The 19397-nt window shown below is 44.4% G+C and overlaps 1 protein-coding gene across 1 annotated transcript in view; it reads left to right on the forward strand.

Moving 5' to 3' along the window:
• Positions 1 to 1706: 1706 nt before the first annotated feature.
• Positions 1707 to 19397, forward strand: part of MARCHF5 (membrane associated ring-CH-type finger 5) — a 54434-nt gene continuing 36743 nt past the window's right edge. The window contains exons 1-2 of the mRNA XM_030203003.1: positions 1707 to 2145; positions 17283 to 17485. Coding sequence (XP_030058863.1) covers positions 2102 to 2145; positions 17283 to 17485 — 247 coding nt within the window. The 5' untranslated portion in view covers positions 1707 to 2101. The remainder of the gene's footprint in view (positions 2146 to 17282; positions 17486 to 19397) is intronic.

The raw sequence follows: 19397 nt of genomic DNA on the forward strand, positions 1-19397 counted from the left end.
TATGTAGTATCAAAGAATAAAGCTCAAATGGTTATAGTGCCCCTGCTTTCAAATGCCTACGATATGAGCCACACAGGAAAATTAAGTGACTTAGTCCCCAAGGTGCCTATTAAATGTTTGCTTCCATATTTTGTCCATGGGAAAATGCTTAATAAGCACTGCATTAAAAAAAAAACATATGTTGAACTGACACAAGGGATCCAGACTTCACCTTCAGTGCTTTAATCCACATATCGTGCTACTAGGGCCAGCCAAGCCATGATCAGACAACTTACACAGTCACTTAGGGCAGCAGCCAGAAGTCTCCTAAGGCAACAGTCAGAAGCTACCATCAAAACAAAACAGGTCCCGGAAATCATACTAACTCAAAGAAACATCAGTATGTACTTTTACCCACAAATGGATGAGCAGTTTTCAAATTGTTCTTTCGCTTGGTTAAATAGGTATTTATATAGATAAGTGGAATTTGAAAATAAATGGTATATATAAATATACATAAAACAAAAACGTTGTTGAATATTCAAAAGTAAGATATTCTAATTATGAATATTTAGAGTACAGGTATAAGAACGGTATTGAGGTAATAATGATCGTGGAACTTAATTAAAGCAGGGCCGTGCACAAGGAGCCTGAAAGTTGACCGAGAGGAAGCTCAAGGCAGAAGGTTCGCCTAGGGGGGTTTAGTACTCTTGTCTTTGCTCAAGTGCCACAGGCTACCAGACAAAACTGGCCATATTCAGGTATTTAGTCAATTGCTGAGATTGCTACATTGCATTTTTTTTTACGCCCGACCTTCCTTGAGTGTTAGAACAGCCAGCCCCTTAGTAAGCTTGCTAGTTCGATGGTGTCTTTTTCAATGAGCAGAAGACGAAGCATTTTTTTTTTTTTAAATTTGACAACAAAATAAGAAAAAACCTTTAGTACATGCTAGGTACTATGAGAGCCGTTTCATAGCACAAAGGGAAAATGTCACAACGTCAAGTAACTATATCTTTTTGACATGGACACAAAGCTCATATAACACAACGTACAACAATGAAAGTAGCAAATGCTGGCAATATATCCTTTTCCTTATCCCTACAACATTCAAATGCAGCTATCACCCCTTACCATTTCTTCATAGGGTACTCATGAAAACTAACACTCCTTACTGTTCCTACCCCAGGACTGCCTCACCACCCACTCCAAAGACTTATTCACGTCTTTAACTCCTCTTACCTGCCCGAACCCAGTGATATGATAGCAAACTAGTGTTGTGGTTCTTTAAAAAAAAAAAAAGAGCAGGCAGCTATCATCCCTGGTCTGAAGAAGCGCCTCACCCCAAAATGAAACGCTAGTACTTAGAAAAAAAAAAAAAAAAAGAAGAAGAAACAGCTCCAGTTAAATAATAAAATACTCCACTTTTATCTGTGAACTCCGTTTACGAAACCTGACAATCAGAAAACGCCCACGACTCTTCTTCCCTCCCTCCAAATGAAAAAAGCGTGATAAAGCATAAACTCCTGTTTCACGTTGCTTCGAAGTTTCTCGTTTACCTGTTTCCAGCCCGTCTCCACTAGGGACGTGAAGTCCCGTTGGAGGGTTGGATGACAGCGTTTGTTGTGTCTGAGTTGCCCGGACTACATGTCCCATGCGCCCCGCGACGCTTCTGATAGTGCGTCAAGACGTCCCGTGCGTCTCACCCTGTCTCCTGACCTGTGGATCGCCCAGCAGCGAGCCTAGGTCTAGACTAGACGAGCGGTGACTGTAGTAAGGTGACGCGGTACGCAAGCGAAAAGCGACCATCTGGTTTACTCAGGCACGCAGTCAGCAATAGCAGTGGAGCTCATGGGGAATAGTCCTGGTAACGACTGTAGACCTAGTTCCTCCCCACGACTCTCGACTCCGGCAGAGGCTTAGAGGTGTGAGGATACTTGAGCTTTTTATCTCGTTCTTTCTGAGAACAAGCAGCTTGATGGCTGAAGCCTGTCAGCCTGAGACGCGCTTAAGGCCTGCATTCTTGTGAGCTATACAGGCCTCTCCTTCCACCTGCAGATCGTCTTGGTTTATTTTATTTTTTTTGTTTAGTCATTTTGGGATTGTTAGTTTTTTTTCAGTCGCCATGTCGGATCAGAGTGGCACGTCAGCCCAGCAGGTGCAAGACAGGTGAGTGGGTGTGCTAAAAGATTGTATGCTGAAGTGATCTGTCATCTGTGTACGGTATGCTTCCACGCCGCTTTATGGGAAGGGAAGGAGGTACGGTGGGCGGCGGGAAAGACTTGCAAAGGCAGGCAAAACACTGCTGTTAAGGTGGTAGTTAAAAGATCCGTACAATCTGTGTTTTACCTGGGCCCTCCCGGGTGCTTTCCTGATACAGGTCTGTGAACCAGATGTTCCTGTTACACCAAAGTTGCTTTTGTGTATCGAACGTTTTGGGAAGACGGCTTATTCCTCTGGTTCTAGATTGTGTTCGAATTGTAGGACCTAATATAAGCTTTTGAGACGTGTATTCTATTTTATTCCGATAACAATAGATCTAAGTAACGCAAATAGTTGTTGTGCCATAGATACATAGATGTAGTATGGTCTCAAAGATAGAAGCGTTTGGATTGCAATTAATAAATTGCACACTAGTGGTTAGGCAGTGGTCAAAACAAGATGATGATCTTGCGCTTTTGAAAAAGTTTTCTGAACAAGGGATCACTTCAGTCTGAAAAAAAAAATCATATATAGCAATATCTTTAAATAACTTCTAAATTGGTCTTGTGAAAAATGGCACAGCTACAGAGAATCTAGGCATTTTATTCCAAATATGCTTGAACTGTTAAACATAGTTGGACAAAATGGGAAAGAGGCCTCTGAATGAAAATCAAGAGTGCTTAAACACCATTTCTCAATCATGTTGGTTTTGGTAAGTAAAAAACACAAAGGGCAAAACAAATTGGAATAATTTCTGCCTTTAGAGAGCCAGCATAAATTTAGAGTAGTGCAGTTGAGTGAGGGTTGGTATTGTGTCATACAGAAGTCCAAATAAGTTTGTAGTAACATGAGCGAAAGCTGGAGCCATTGAAGTTTTCATTGTTGAGGGCTTTCTCATTCAGTGTCAACAGGAAAAAAAAATAAGAGGGGCGGTTCTTATGGTGGTAAAAGTAAACTTTGAAACCTTTATGGTTGGCGCTGGGCGTACAAATAGTTTAAAAAGGGCTGTGATCTTTGTAAGATGTCCTTTTCCTTTACAACTTCAAATGAATTGGATTACAGTTATGACGAACAGCTGAGTGAAAACAAAATGTAGATTCAATAGAGATCAGGCTTTTATTTTAAGTTCTAGCCCACTTAGTAAATTATATAAAGTAAGATAATTGAGAGAGATCTTGATATATTTGAAGGGAGTTCCCTCCTGTGGTGGTCACCATTGTAGACAGAACATTTTTAGTAGACCTATAAGTGATTTCAGATTTTTTTTAAACATTTTTTTCCATTGATGCTTTTAACTGAATAAGCTGTATGACTACACTGAAATGGGCTATTGGGAAGAGGAAGCATATGCATGTTTGTTTTAGAAACATTCTGGAAAATAGATGGACTATCCTAGTCAACTGGATAGAATTTGATGAAAAATATAGGCTAACTGTTTTGTAGCAGTGTAAACAGTGGTTTTGGAACTGAGTGGAGGACCAGCATAGAGTGAGCTACAGTATTCTAAGTGGGTGATGACCAAGGCCAGTAGAAGAGTACGAATCAGGCATGGAGACAAAAAAGTGGACAGAATGGATTTGGTGCATTGCAGAGAAAGCACAGTGGACAATTTTGTCGATTTGAGTCGTGAAAGTCAATGTTGTGTCAAAGATAACTCCTCAGATCCTCACTGTGTTGGTGAGTGGAAGCGATTGACCGTAGATTGAGGGGCAGGAAGGGATGGGAGCACAAGGATTAGGAAATGTAATGGATTCACATTTGGTGAAGTTGAGAATCAGTAGATTGTCCTTTAATCAATTAGCAGCTAATTAAGCAATTGTTTCACATGTAACTGACACTATTAACTTGCACACGCAACTTTGTGTACTAAAGATAAAATTACACGTGCAAGATTATAAAGTTAGGGGGTTACTGTTTTGGATGAGTATATAAGGTAGCGAAATGGATAGAAACCATTTTTCAGCGTTACATGTTTATCATTTGCCCGATGGTGCACATGCACTTTTTTTTCTCTAAAATATTCTCAAAACCTAATGGTGATATAAAACAGCTTCAAGCAATTATTAAAAAGAAATGTTGACACTCTTGACATTTTATAATGTTAAAAAGAAGAAGCGTCATGTTTTGTATGCTGTTCAAAGAAAAAATCCAGAAAATTTTTAATAGCATATGAATGGGTTCTGAAGTGTTCTTCACTCTTTAAGCATAGCAGTAAGCTAGTTGTTGATCATTGAAAGAATAAAATTTTGCTTCAAACTGAGTGGAGAGCTAGCTTAATGATTATTTACTTATTTATTAGGATTTGTTTACCAAGCCTTTCTGAAAAAGTGACAGTCAAAGCCAGCAGGATGCACATGAGGTCAGAGAGATGGTTAAATATTATCTCAGCTAGGGTAGAAGTGGATAAACATGTCCTGCTGCAGTATGTGCACAGGTGTCACTCCTTGTGTACAAGTATGTGAGTGAGACTAGCAAGTTAGTTACTTCTTCCATTAAAGGCCTGCTTGAAGAGCCAAGCTTTCACCTGCTTCCTGAAGTAGAGATAGTCTTATGTTAAGCGGAGCCTTTCAGGAAGTGCATTACAGAGTGTGGGGGCTCCAACAGAGAAGGCTCGCTTACGGTTATCACATCGTGTAATGTCTTTTGCAGAGGGTGTGGTTAGTGATAGTCCTTCAGAGGACCTTAGTGTCCTTGACGGTGTGTAGAGGATCATCCTATTCTTGGCCATTTCCTTTGAGGACCTTGCTGATCAGACATAGTTTTAAATTTAGCCCTGTATTGTATTGGTAGCCAATGAAGTTTTTGCAAAAACGGTGTGATGTGGACATGTCACTTGCAACCTTTTATGAATCTTGCTGCTGCATTCTGAATCAACTGGAGCTGGTGCAGGCCCTTTGTAGTCAGACCATTATATAGTGCATTGCAGTAATCCAGTCTTGATGATATTATGGCATGCACAACTGGGATAAGATTTACCTTCTCAATGTAAGGAGAGAGGCAGCGTAGCTGTCGCAAATAGTAGAAGCAGCGTTTGAGGGTTTCTTGGATTTGGGGAATCAGAGTAAGTGTTGAATCTAACTGCATTCCAAGGGTCCTGACTTGTGATTTGAGGGGGAGTTCATACTTCCCAAAAGAGATTTTGATGTCAGGTATGTATCCACTTGTGTTAGGGGCCAAGAGAATTTTGGTTTTACTTGGGTTCAGGCAAAGTTTGTTGTGTTTAGCCCATTCTTGAATTGATGTTAGACAGGTAATCAGTTTATTCAAGGCTGTAGGTAAGTCAGGTTCAGTGGGTATGAATAGTTGCACTGAGTGTCCATTGACCGAATCAGCTCAGCTAGTAGCTTGAGGTAGATATTGAACAGAATAGGTGACAGTATCGATCCTTGTGGTACCCCACAGGACAGTGCCCATGGTGGTCATGGGTTGCTGCCAAACATTATGGATTGTTGCCTGTCTGATAGGATTTGTATTTTTTGTTACATTTGTACCCCGCGCTTTCCCACTCATAGCAGGCTCAATGCGGCTTACATGGGGCAATGGAGGGTTAAGTGACTTGCCCAGAGTCACAAGGAGCTGCTTGTGCCTGAAGTGGGAATCAAACTCAGTTCTTCAGTTCCCCAGGACCAAAGTCCACCATCCTAACCACTAGGCCACTCCTCCACTCCAGGCAAGCACTGTTCCACTGATACCTGTTTGTCAGTTGTGCTAACATGATATCATGCTTACCAAGGCGAATCCCCTTTCTCAGTTTCTGTGAAGATCAACTGGTTGGGATACGAGGACTGTTACTATTCCATAGCTGGGTCTGAATCCAGGTTGACATGGATCTAGCCAGTTTCTCTCTTCTAGCCAGTCATTAAGTTGAACACAGATTGTTCTATGTTTCCCTAGAAATGTTATGTTGGATACTGGATGGTAACTTTCAAGTTCACAATTTATATACTACTAGTAAAAAAGGCCCGTTTCTGACACAAATGAAACGGGCGCTAGCAAGGTTTTCCTCGGAGTGTGTATGTTTGGGAGAGTGTATGTGAGAGTGACTGTGTGAGAGACAGAGTGAAAGTGTGAGTGTGTGTGTGTGAGAGAGAGAGTGAGTCTGGGTATGAGTGTGTTTGTGAGAGAGTGTGTGTGTGAGAATGAGAGTGTGTGCAAGTGTGTATGTGAGACACAGTGTGAGAGAGAGTGTGTGTGTGAGTGAGAGAGAGAGTGTGTGTGTGAGTGAGAGAGAGAGTGTGTGTGAGACACAGATTCTCTGTGAGAGTGAGTGTATGAGACCAAGCGAGTGTGTGAGTGACTGTGGGGCTCATTTTCAAAGCACTTAGCCTTCCAAAGTTCCATAGAAACCTATGGAACTTTGGGAGGCTAAGTGCTTTGAAAATATGCCTCTGTGTGGCACATAGAGAGTGAATGTGATACAGTGTGAGACATAGTGTGTGAGAGTGAGAGTCAGAAAGACATTGTATATGAGAGAGAGAGTGTGAGCCCTGCCCTCCCAATCCATGCCCATCTGTCCCCTGCCCCCTCCATTCATCCTTTTCCAGCAATTCCCCTCTCTCCCTGAGCCCTGCCCTGCAATCCATATCCATCCATGCCCATCTGTCCCCTCCATTCATCCCTTTCCAGCAATTCCCCTCTCTCCCTGAGCCCTACCCTCCCAATCCATGCCCATCCATGCTCCTCTGTCACCTGCCCCCTCCATTCATCCCTATCCAGCAATTCCCCTCTCTCCCTGAGCCCTGCCCTGCAATCCATATCCATCCATGCCCATCTGTCCCCTCCATTCATCCCTATCCAGCAATTCCCCTCTCTCCCTGAGCCCTGCCCTCCCAATCCATGCCCATCCATGCTCCTCTGTCCCCTGCCCCCTCCATTCATCCCTTTCCAGCAATTCCCCTCTCTCCCTGAGCCCTGCCCTCCCAATCCATGCCCATCCATGCTCCTCTGCCCCCTGCCCCCTCCATTCATCCCTTTCCAGCAATTCCCCTCTCTCCCTGAGCCCTGCCCTCCCAATCCATGCCCATCCATGCTCCTCTGTCCCCTGCCCCCTCCATTCATCCTTTTCCAGCAATTCCCCTCTCTCCCTTCCATGACCCCCCCTCGCATCCATGCTCCACTCTCTCCCATGTCCCAGCCTGGCCCGCCCTCTTCTCCCCCCCCCCTTCGCATCCATGCCCCCCCCTTCGCATCCATGCTGTCGTTTCTCCCCTGCCCTCCTGCTCCCATTGTTCAACTTTACTGCCCACCCTCTTCTCTCCCCCCAACATCCCTTTTCTTTTGTTTTTCTTTTTAAATTTACCTCCGTGGTGGCGGTTCCGGCAGCGTCAGGGAAGGAGGCGGCGCTCCCAACGTCTAGCCTTCCCTTCGCTTTGTTCCGCCTTCTTCTGACGTCATCCTTGACGTCAGAAGAAGGCGGAACACTGCGAAGGGAAGGCTAGAGACGTCGGGAGCGCCGCCTCCTTCCTGACGCGCTGCCGGAACCGCCACCACGGAGGTAAATCTAATATAATAAAACGTACCGTGCGTGGGTGCGATCCATTTGTTTTTTTTTTTTCCCGCCCTCGACGTCATGACGTTTGACGCGAGGGCGTGGCAGAGACGGCTGGCTGGCTTCACACCATGAATCCACGAACCCTTCAGGGGAGTGTTTGAGTGACTTCAGAACGTTGTCTTCAGAACGTTCACGGTGCGTTTTATTATATTATATAAACTAAACATTCTGGAAAGCTGGCATCTCTTTGGGTACCCTTCAGATCATGAATTCTAGATGGGGCTTTTTCATTTCACTTGCTCATAAGCCATTCGTCAAGTTCTGGTGTTCTTTGCCTCTATGGTTTTGAGATGAAGAATTTATCAGCATGGGGGGGGGGTCTCAGCTGACGGTGTTTGTAGAATATGCACCGCGTCGGAGAAGGAGCTTTCAGCGGTTTCAGTGACTTTGGGGGTGAGCAGTCTTGATGGTGCCTCCAGTTTGGCGGTTTCATCTGTGCTGATAAACAGATCCAGCTGGCAACTGTTAGGAGTGCAGGGAGGGCCCCCGGAGGGGAGTTCCCCCCCCCCCCCCCCCCAGACTTCATTTTGGCAATATATAAAGCATATTTATTGTGCCAGTCTTCTCAATCATCTTTGCAGGCCAAACCCTGTTAGGGGCTCAGTTTCTGGCACTAAAAGATCTTGTGTTTCCTGGGAAGACCAGGAGATTGAGGAAGGTATGGATTTGTAATCCCTAGGTGCTTGATTCACAAGATTATGAGAAAGGAAGAAGATCCCTTCTCAGGGGCAGAAGCTCTGCCACTGAGGAGGATCCCTTAGTGACCTGGATTTTTCATAAAGAAGACTTGCAAGAATTGATTTCTCTGGTGGCAAGTACCTTAAAGTTTGAAGAGGATCAAGAACTGGGTGCATGGCGCATGGTGGACCCTATGTATCAAGATATCAGGGACATAGAGCAAGCACAGTGGGATGTCCCTGATGCTCCCTTTAGGCTGGCTCGGTCTATGGTTCGCCTATACCCAGTTCCTGAACAAGATAAGGATTGGCTCAAACCTCCAGTAGTGGATGCAGTGGTATCTGCAATGACTAAGAAGAACACGGTCCTGGTGGATGGGGGTACGGACCTGCAGGATAGAAACACTTTTTGAAGCATGCCTTTGATGTTTCAGCCTTGGCAGTTCTCGGGAGCTCTCGTGGCTTGGGCGTCTTTCCGGTGGTCGGAAAGGGTGTTTGATAGAGAGGCGAATGATTTCTGTCTTATTGATCAGGAGGTTTTGAAGATTGAAATGGGCTCAGCCGTTCTGTCTGATGCCCTCTATGATTTGCTTCTGGCGTTGGCAAAATCCATGGCTTTAGGCGTTTCGGCTCACAGAACTCAAAAGTCTAAACTGAGTAGGTTTCCCTTTGGCAGTCTCTTCTGTTTGGAGAAGATTTGGATAAGCTAGTCAAACATTTAGGAGCTACTAAGGTGCTTCAACTTCTGGAGCACTGTCCTGGGGTGGTTGGCTGGGGGTTTTCTTCGTTATGAGGCTGGGGACTTGAGGTTAGGCATTTTCATGCTGGCAGAGGGGGACCCTTTTTCAAAGGTCCTGTTCAGCGCAATCAGTCCATTCGAAGTGGTTGGCGGGAGGCAGGGACAGTCTCCTTCCTTCCCAGGCTTCCGGTCATGCGGCACAATGAAGGTTTGCAGGTCCAGACTCCAGTACCGGTAGGTGGTCGTTGGGGGGAGCTTGAGCTAGGCCCAAGTTACTTCATATCAATGGGTTCTCAGAATTATTCGAGACAGTTACACTCTCAAGTTCGCTAAATAATTGTGGGATGTTTCTCTGGAATCTCTTTGTTGTCGGGTGAAGGCTGTAGCAGTAAGAGACACTCTGGCTAGATTGATCACGTTACGGGCAGTTTATCTGGTGCTGGTTCAGGAGCAATGCAGGGGCAGATATTTCACCTGTTTTGTGGTCCCGAAGAAGGAAGGTTCGTTTCGTCCTATTCTGGATCTCAAAAGAGTAAAAATGGCTCTTCGAGTGGCACTGTTTCAAATGGAGACCCTCAGGTCAGTCATTTTGGCCATTCACTTGGGAGAGTTCCTCATGGAAGCTTATTTCCACATTCCAGTTCGCCAGTCACATCAGCAAGTCCTCCAATTCGCTGTGTTAGGCTGCTGTTTTCAAGTTTCTGCAATACTGTTTGGTCTAGCCACTCACTGCTCCTTGGTTTTTCTCCAAGGTGATGGTGGTAGTTGCGGCGGCTCTGCGCCAGAAATGCATTTTGGTACATCCCTACCTGTAGGTTTGGTTGATCCGGGCAAAATTGTTTCAGGAAAGTTGTCGGGTTACAGTGCAGGTAGTCCAATTCCGAGAATCTCTAGGTTGGGTGATCAATCCACTCAAGAGCTGTTTGGTGCCATCACAGACTTTGGATTATCTAGGAGTGACATTCGACACGCTTCAGGGAAACGTGTTTCTTCCGGAGATGTGCATTCTCAAGATACAGCAGCAGGTGTCAGATCTCCACAGTCAGCAGAGTCCTCTGGCTCTGCTTTATCTTCAGGTTTTAGGGTCTATCGAAGCGGTACAGTGGACCAGAGCTCACATGAGGAGTCTTCAGAATTCACTGCTGTCCAGGTGGTCTCCCCAGAGAGATTCGTTGGAGGTCAGATTGCCTTTACCATGGGCGGTTTGGCTTGATCTCCACTGATGGCTGTGGTCGTCCAATTTGGCAGCGGGATGGCTGCTGGACTCTCCCCAATGGATAGAGGCTGGGGAGCTCTGTGCTTAGGTCAGCCAACACAAGGGATGTGGTCAGAAGAGGAAACCAGTTGCTCCATCAATCTATTGGAGACGGGGTGATTCGACTTGCACTGGTGCACTTTCAGGAGCTCATCAAGGGCAAGTCAGTGCGAGTATTGTCAGACAAAGCAACGGCAGTGGCATACCTCAACCTGCAAGCAAGTACGAGGAGTCCCAGACTAGTGCAGGAGACCTGGGGAAATTATGCAGTGGGCAGAAAAGCATCTCCTGGATCTGTCAGCCTCTCATGTGGTGGGAGTCCTCAATGTGCAGGCGGATTTCCTCAGCAATCTCTACATCTGGGGAATGGTATCTCAGTGCAGAGGCGTTCGACTCAGAAGTTCAGAGGTGGGGCTGCCTGGTGATAAACTTGATGGTGACTCGACAGAATGCCAAGGTTCCACATTTCTTCAGTCGCAGAAAGAAACAGACCTCTGAGGGATTAGACATGTTACTTCGTCGATGACGGCCAGGTCTTCTGTATGTGTTTCCACCCTGGCTGTTACTCAGCAGAGTCATTTAAAGGGTAGAAAGACATACAGGCCTGGTGATTTTGGTAGCTCCCAATTGATCGAGACGGCCTTGATATGCCGATCTAAAGCAACTTGTCATAGAGTCCGGGCTTCGGTTTCCAGAGATGGCCAGACTGTTGTCCCAAGGGTTGGTATTCTTGCCAAATCCGGCAAGATTTTGTCTTATGGATTGACTCTTGAAAGGGCTAGGTTGTGGAAGTGCAGCAAGTTGCAAGCTTAGACCAATATATGTGGGAAATACATGGTTAGAGTAATGTTGCGTTGGTTGCAACAGCTACCAAATTCCCTGGAGTGGCTTGGCTGACTGGAAATCCTCTCAGTCTCCTGGAGCTTCCAGTGCCGCCAGAGCTTCACAGTGATGTGAGGCTGGTCCACTCTTCTCTTCCTCTGGTGGGAGGACGTCTTCAGGAGTTTTGGGAGGAGTCAGCCAAAATCACGTTAGACCAATGGGTTCTGGATATTCTTACAAGGTTACAAGGAATTCATCGGCCTAGTTGCTCCTGCGTTCTTACAGTCTCTTTTTTGAAAGGGAACCAAGGCAGTCGAGAATCAGGCCACTGAAGATTCCTCGCTAGTGCTCCTAGCCATTGTTCAGTTCCCCAGGCCAAACTGAAGCAAGACAGATAGATACTCCATCTACTTCATTGTTCCAAAGAAGGAAGGCATCTTTCTTCCGATCTTAGATCTCAAAAGTCTAAACTGCTACCTCCAAGTGTCCCGTTTTCACATGGAAAATAACAGCACTCATTGCCTCAGTTCAAGAGGGAGAATTTCTCACTTCCCTCAATCTCAAGGAGGCATATTTGCATATGACCATATGGCTGCCGCATCAGAGGTTTCTACATTTTCCAGTGCTGGGCCATCACTTCCAGTTCAATGCTTTGCCCTTCGGTCTAACCATGGCTCAGAGAACGTTTACCAAGGTTATGGTGATGGTGGCATCCTTCCTTCAGCACCAGGGATTCAGAGTTCACTGGTTTCTCAACAACTGGCTCATTCGTGCTTCATCCAATTCGGTTGAGTTATCAATTTTGAGAAGAGTAGACTAACTCCATTGCAGATGCTGGATTATGTGGGCATTGTATTCAACACAGCACTGGAGAGGATCTTCCTCACGGAGCACAGGAGATCAAAGCTGGTTCAACAAGTTTTCCTTGTTAAGGCAGGCCCAGAGTCTAGAACTATGTCCAGGTTCTGTGGTCAGTGACACTGGTTGCCAGATGGAGTATGCAGTGGTGATTGTTGCCCAGGAATTTGACTATCAGAGTTCCCTTTCCAATAACAGTGGAATGTGGTGTCAACGGATGCCAGCAATTCAGGTTGAAGAGTGCATTACATGTGGCACAGGGCACCTGGACAGAACAGGAGTCTTAATGGTCAATAAATCACTTGGAGCTCAGGGCAGTGTGAAATGCCTTACATGACTTCGCTCCCTTTCTGGCAGGGGCCCTGGTCTGACAATGCAACAGCAGTGACTTATATCAACAAACAAGGTGGGACCTGCAGTCGTCTGATGGTGGCGGAGGCAGCCTCCTTCGTGATTTGGGTGGAGAAAAATCTTTTCTGCTTGTCGGCAGCTTATATCGCAGGATCTTTGAATGTGAAGGCTGTCTTTCTGTGTAGCAACTCCTTGGACCCGGGAGAATGGGAACTATCCAGCCTAGGGGTTTCAGCTGTTAGTGGACTGATGGGATTCTCCGCTTCTGGTCTTGATGATGAAAAGAGATGCCAAAGTGCCCTAGTTCTTCAGTTGTCTGAAAGAACCCGGCTCGATGGGGATTGATGTGTGTCTGGCCAGGGATGCAGTGAAGCATCCACTGTATGTCTTTCCTCCTCAGCCCTTGGTGGGTCGTGTGTTTGAAAAGGATCGCATTGCAATGGGGTCAAATATTTCTCGTAGCCCCGGATTGGCCTCGGGGGCCATGGTATGTGGGCCTGATTCGACTGCTGGGCTTGGGTTCTTTTCATCTTCCACAGGTACGTGGCCTACAGAAACAAGGTCCGGTGCTCATGGAGGATCCATACCCCTTTGGTCTTATGGCTTGGCCGTTGAAAGGGCTTGGTTGAGATGAAAAGGTTATTCTGATTCAGTTATTACTGCCTTGCTTCAGGCTCGGAAATGTTGTACATCCATGGCGTACGTGAGGGTATGGAGGACTTTCAGATGGCTGGTCTTATGAATGCGGACTTCCCTCCTTCTCTGCTCAGATCGCACACATCCTAGCATTTCTCCTAGGTGAGTTCTCCTTTCTGTATGAATTAGGAAGTCTGTCTGCCCTCTGTTTTGAATTGGGATACATACTTGAGAACCAAGAAACTCCATAAATTGAATGTCCACAGAGTTCTGCTGTAATTTGCAGGAGATGATTGCCTTCCATATCTCTAATCATTTGTTCGTTGTTTTCTGTGGCTACATAAGGACCAAGCTGTGTCAAAGGTTTCCATTGCATCTTGGATGAAGGCAGCCATTGAAACCATCTATATTTGCAAGAACAAGCAGGTCGTTTCAGGCCTAAGAGCACACTCAACTCATGCCCAATATGCATCTTGAGCAGAGGCTAGATCTGTCCCACCTGAGGATATCCACAGTGGCAATCTGGTCATTGCTCCATTCTTTTGTGAAACATTAGAAGGTGGCTATGCTGTCCAGAGCAGTCATTCAGGGGGCCTTGTCTTCCCCCACCCAGTGAGATTCTGCTTGTGTACATCACATTTGTGCAGACTGGTGCAGCTGAATACTAAGGAAGGTGAAATTTAGTCATACCTGTTAATTTCTTTTCCTGTAGTCCTGCTGCACCAGTTTGCATCCCACTCCGGAAGACCAGTTCAAGACTCTATTTCTCTGCTTCTCTCATGTTCTTTTAATTTTTTGTTTGAAAAAAAAAAGAACAAATAAAAATGTAGTGCTGCAGTGGTTAGATGGGGCATGGGAGTGGCATTTGGTAACTTCCGCTGCATTGGCAGAGACATACGGGAGTTTTCCAGAGAGGACCAGCCTTTATACCAGTGAGGTCACTAGAAGAAATCCGTTTGTCTACCACCATCTTCTCGTAGGAAGGGGATACAACCCAATTGTGCAAAATGCTGCAGCAGGATTAAAAAAGAAAATGAACAGGTATGACTAAATTTAACCTTACCTCGCTCGCTCATATCCATCTGTGCACTCATTCGGGTTTTCTGATGCTCATAATACTCCCATGCACTCATTCACTCATGGCCCGATGATCAAAACTTCACCGCACAGAACAGTGCCAGAGTTTACTGCCACAGTGGCGCCCTAAACTAACTCCCTCTTGATCGAAGCTAATGGTATGCAAAAGATATGCACTCTATTAGCTTTCATCATGAAGGAGTAAGTGGACAGATGGCACCTAGAACATGCAATCGAAAGTTGTGTGTTAAGCACAACTTTTGAACGTATGCCCAGGACGCGGGCTGTCTGTTTCAGCTCTGGGAGTCCAATAGACCCTCGGAACCCCGCACACAAGTACAAAAATCTAACCTGGTGGTCCAGTGAGACCACTGTCCTCAGTCCCCTCCCCCTGGCTGCTGCCATGGGTCCAATGTGATCTGCAATACAAGGTTCGACCTGACCCTCCCTCCCTCCCTGAAAGCTTTCCCTAGTGAGCTAGTGGTGGAGGGGTCCCCCCCAACCCCCTCTCCATTACCTTGTAAGGTGAAGGAGCAGGGGCAGGCGCCACCTCAAAATGGCAGCACCCTGCCCTCCCCAGTGCATCCTGAGATGCATGGGGTGGAGTTTAACTTCACGGGCTGCCTTGTTAGGGTTAAGGGGAGAGCCCCCCCCCCCTGCTCTAACACCAGCATTGAGCTGCATAGGGTTAAGGCAGTAGGAGAGCAGGAGCAGTTCTCTTTTCATGAGGGGTGAATACCAATTAGCTCATTTAAATGAGCTCTGCAGTATTCCCTGGTGCGATCATTTTTTTGCACGCCATAGTCCTCTGATCACTGTGTGCAGGTAAATTTGGGTGCTAGTGGCCTCTAGCTCCTACATTTACCTTTTAATCATCTCCCTGTCAGTCCTCTGATGATTACAGCTCCCATCCACTCAGCTGTCAATTAACAGGTCCCCTCCTCCCCTAAATCCACACAGAAACTCAAAAATACAGTACCACAGTTATGCAGTTATGCAGGCATGCCTTTGTGCCATGGGTAGAGCATGCAGTTTTCAGCTCATTTAATCTCACTTAAAGTTTGTTGGCTTTAGTTGTGTGTAGTTCAGCTTTGTTCTGTAAGCTTTCAAAATGCTGGTTCAGCTGCCACGTGTATGTATGAAACAAGATGCCATTCATGTTAGCAAATGAAATGTGGTCTTATTGTCTGAAACAAAAATGTTTATGGTTTATTGCTTTGTGCCGCATTTTATAAAATTGAACTCTAGCAGCTTGTAGGGCTAATAAAACGTTTTGGCTGAAAATTCCAGAATTGTCATTACTTGATTTATTTTTTTATTTTTTGTTACATTTGTACCCCGCGCTTTCCCACTCATGGCAGGCTCAATGCGGCTTACATATTGTATACAGGTACTTATTTGTACCTGGGGCAATGAAGGGTTAAGTGACTTGCCCAGAGTCACAAGGAGCTGCCTGTGCCTGAAGTGGGAATCGAACTCAGTTCCTCAGTTCCCCAGGACCAAAGTCCACCACCCTAACCACTAGGCCACTTAATTCTTCATATGGTCAGGATTTCATTGTGTCACCTAGCCAGCCTTCACTATTATGTGAGTACTGGCCTCATTCTGTACTGCGTTCAAGCTCATGTTTCATTTAGTGGAAGAAAATGGAAAGTCTGGCATGAACTAGGATACTTACGTTGAAATGGTTTTATTTAGCTCTTCCTGCTACATTCCCTGTCCCCTGCTATTGAAAGAGAAGAGTGATGGTTGAATACAAGAGATTTGCTATTCATTATTCATAACTTTCTAGAGCTTTAATTATACAAAAGGTATCATATGATTCTTTGTGTAGGTCTTCCACGGTTTGGAACAGTATACTTGTAATATATGGGTCAAAATACTTATAACCAGAAGGAATGAGGATTTGTGAAACCAATAAGATAGGAAGGTGGGTTATGATCTTAAAAATATTGAAAATTATTCTTAAAAGTTTCAGTATAATGCTTGGATGGAACATATAGAAAAGCATTTAGGTAACTAAATGCTGCAAATTTTAGATCATGAATAACAGGGCATCAGTAGTACACTGCTGAAGCAGCAATTCAGTCACAGAGAAATATCAGACAAACTTTGTATGTATGCCTGTGCTTTTTAGTGAAAGTATTTTAGTCCACTTATATGACATCTGACTCTTCATATTCCACCGAGGTATAACCTTCATTGAATACAGTCTTAGATTAAAAATATAGGGCTCTCATTTCATGCCTGGCAGTTTGGACTCCCACTTGATGATCAGTGGCCAAATGTCTAGTTTACCTCCTGTTGTAAAAGGAGATAATCAGATGTTGTTTTGCTGTTGTGAAATACTCAGCTCAGAGATTTATTTAAAATAATCAGAAAAGAAATTTAGAGAATGCTGGAAACAGAATCCACATATACTGTTCATGATCAGGCTTTTTTTTTTTACTTCAGGCCCCACCCCGAAGGGTTATTTATTTAACTTAGATTCATGATTTTTATCTGCTGCACTGCTCAGACCAGGAATAAGTTTGGGTGGCTTCTTGGGCTTATTCTTTCAGGTTGGAATAAACATGTATTCTCTTTTAAAATGTGTTTTTCCTTATAATGAAAAATGAAATTTTAGAAAGAACAGTAGCCAGATTTTGTGCTCTTTCTGATTCTGCTGGCTTGGAATTGGAAAGTCTCTGTAAAGAGCTGAAGAAAATCTTATTTTAAAGAGACCTGTCATAATTAGTTCAACACCTCCAGGCATGTCTGTTGGGGATGTCAAAGCTGCTTTCTTACGTGCTTGGCAAACATCCCATCACATATATATCCCCTTTCACCCGCAGCTCATATGTCATTTTCATGTACATATTTACATACTTACAGAGCAAGTATTTATCAAACCTATACAGTAATGCATAGGATGCACAGACAAGGTTGTATAATGTTTTCTACTGATTTTTTTGATTTCTAGGAAGAGAGGCAGTTGAATGGATTAGCCTTTGGCACAGAACATCTGGGTTTAGATAATGCAGTGCTACAAAATTAAATATTTACTTCAGAAAATGCCTCAATAAGGTTTTTTTGTTTGTTTGTTTGTTTTTTGTTTGTTTTGTTTAACTAGTGAATTTTTTTTTGTTTAATTTGTAGGAGTTGCTGGGTATGTTTTGCTACTGATGAAGATGATCGGACAGCAGAATGGGTGAGGCCTTGCAGATGCAGAGGTTCTACGAAATGGGTTCACCAGGCTTGTCTACAGCGTTGGGTGGACGAGAAACAGAGGGGAAACAGTACAGCTAGAGTTGCATGTCCCCAGTGCAATGCAGAATATTTAATAGTGTTTCCAAAGTTGGGTAAGATGACAAATAGTACAGTTTTTGTCAAATTTGTTGAAATAGAATCCCATGAAATAAATGAAGGTGTTTTTCTAAAATGTCATACATCCCTATTTTTGATATAAGTGCGAGCCTTGTTAATCAGATTTGAAAGCTCGCATTGTTTATAACAAAGGTCTTTATCAAGACCAATGTACTGATTCAATTGAAAAAGCTTCACATCTGGAGATTTTGAGATCCTTTTGTCGATAGGATTTCTGATGCAAGCCGTTAGGCCGAAACACAGCATTGTGTTGAGTCTTTGATCAATAAATCTTCTCAAGCATTAAGATTGTCCTCCTTGTGTCTGGAGTCCGTGGTCTGTTTCCCACTTTCTTCCCTTCTATTTGTTCACTCCCGTGGGACCATAGAGTTCTCCACCCAGGTGGATTTCTGCTGGAACATCTTTCCCAACCTGTACACCATGGCATACTGTTGTTCTTTCAGGTCTGATCAGATTTTTTTGTAATCATTCCATTAATAAATGAAATGCCCTAATTTCATACTTCTCTTGTTTGTTTGTTTGTCTGTCTGTCTTGAAGATTGTAAGCACTGGCGAGTAGGAACGCAGCACAGCATACATGTAGTAGCACTACAGAAATAAATAGTAGTAGATATGTCATGGAAAAAAGTCACCTCTGCCTGATGCTTGGATCCAGGACAGCACATGGGCTGTGCTCTCAGCACCTTGCAGCAACCAGAGACAACATTAGTGGTTCTTAAACGAGTAGCTGCTTCTTTCTGAGCACACATACAGTCACACATGCCTGTCTCTGTCCTAGACACAGCAAGAGTCCTGGAAAGTGAGATGTAAAGGCAGCATGTGGGGCATGGATAGCAGGAACCTGCTGTGGGCAGCATGCATTTTACATGCAACATCTCCTCATCTTCCTTCTCCTAAGTTGCATTTTTTTAGTTCTTATAGTCTCTACTAGGACTGTCAGGGCATCCCCTATCTTGTCTTTTGGCATCCTCTCCCAAGGTTGGTCTGCTGCACAACATATTGGAACATGTAGGGGTGCCTTAAGCTTTCAAAACACTGATCTATATAATAGCTGAACAATGTAATATGTTTTATGACTTAACAGTGAATCATTCTTTCTTTCTGTCTGTCTTTGTGTCTTCCTTTCCTTCCTTCATTCCTTCCTTCTGTCAAGTTTGAACATGACATAATTGTTTAAAAAATCCAAAATAATTGTAACATCAGAGGTATCAAGTGCATGTTATTTTACATTTGTGGATACATGTTTAATCTGTGCAAATTGAAGAAAAATGAGCTTGGAATTGAAGTACCTATTGCTAGAATTACTTGTATCTACAAGGCTAAAAATTCAGGGGTTTTCAATATTCAGTCATAGCAAAATGTCACTGTGCAAAGCCAATATAGATTAATTTACCAACGGTATTTCTCCATCAGCAAGCGAGTGTTGAATCGGGATCGCACTGAGACAGAATAATGCTTCTAGAGCTCAGACCAAAGATCTGGGATTTTGTCATAATCACATCCAAACACAAGCAACTTTTCCCCACCACTACTAGTTCTGGTTGGTACAAATTCAGAGGCCATGAACCACTCCCTCCTTTCCACAGAAAATTAGTCCTGTACAGTTGGTTTGACGGGGTAGACCCCATATTGTTGCAAGCTGCTATGTTCTGGCTGTACTCCTTCACAGCAGCACTTGGGAGTCTTTTCAGTACAGTGCTGCATATGTTTAGTAGAGCTATAGATATTATAAGTAGTAATAGTTGAACAATACTCAAGGGAACTTCCATTTGCCCTGAGTGTAGATTTCAGGGGCAGTGTTAGGTGTTGTTATGGTGAGCCGTGGGATTTTGGGCTCAAGTGCTGTGAATCTGCCTGTTCTTGAGGTCTCAGATCCTATATAGATAC

Source organism: Microcaecilia unicolor, chromosome 5, assembly GCF_901765095.1.
Source record: "Microcaecilia unicolor chromosome 5, aMicUni1.1, whole genome shotgun sequence".
NCBI lineage: Eukaryota > Metazoa > Chordata > Amphibia > Gymnophiona > Siphonopidae > Microcaecilia > Microcaecilia unicolor.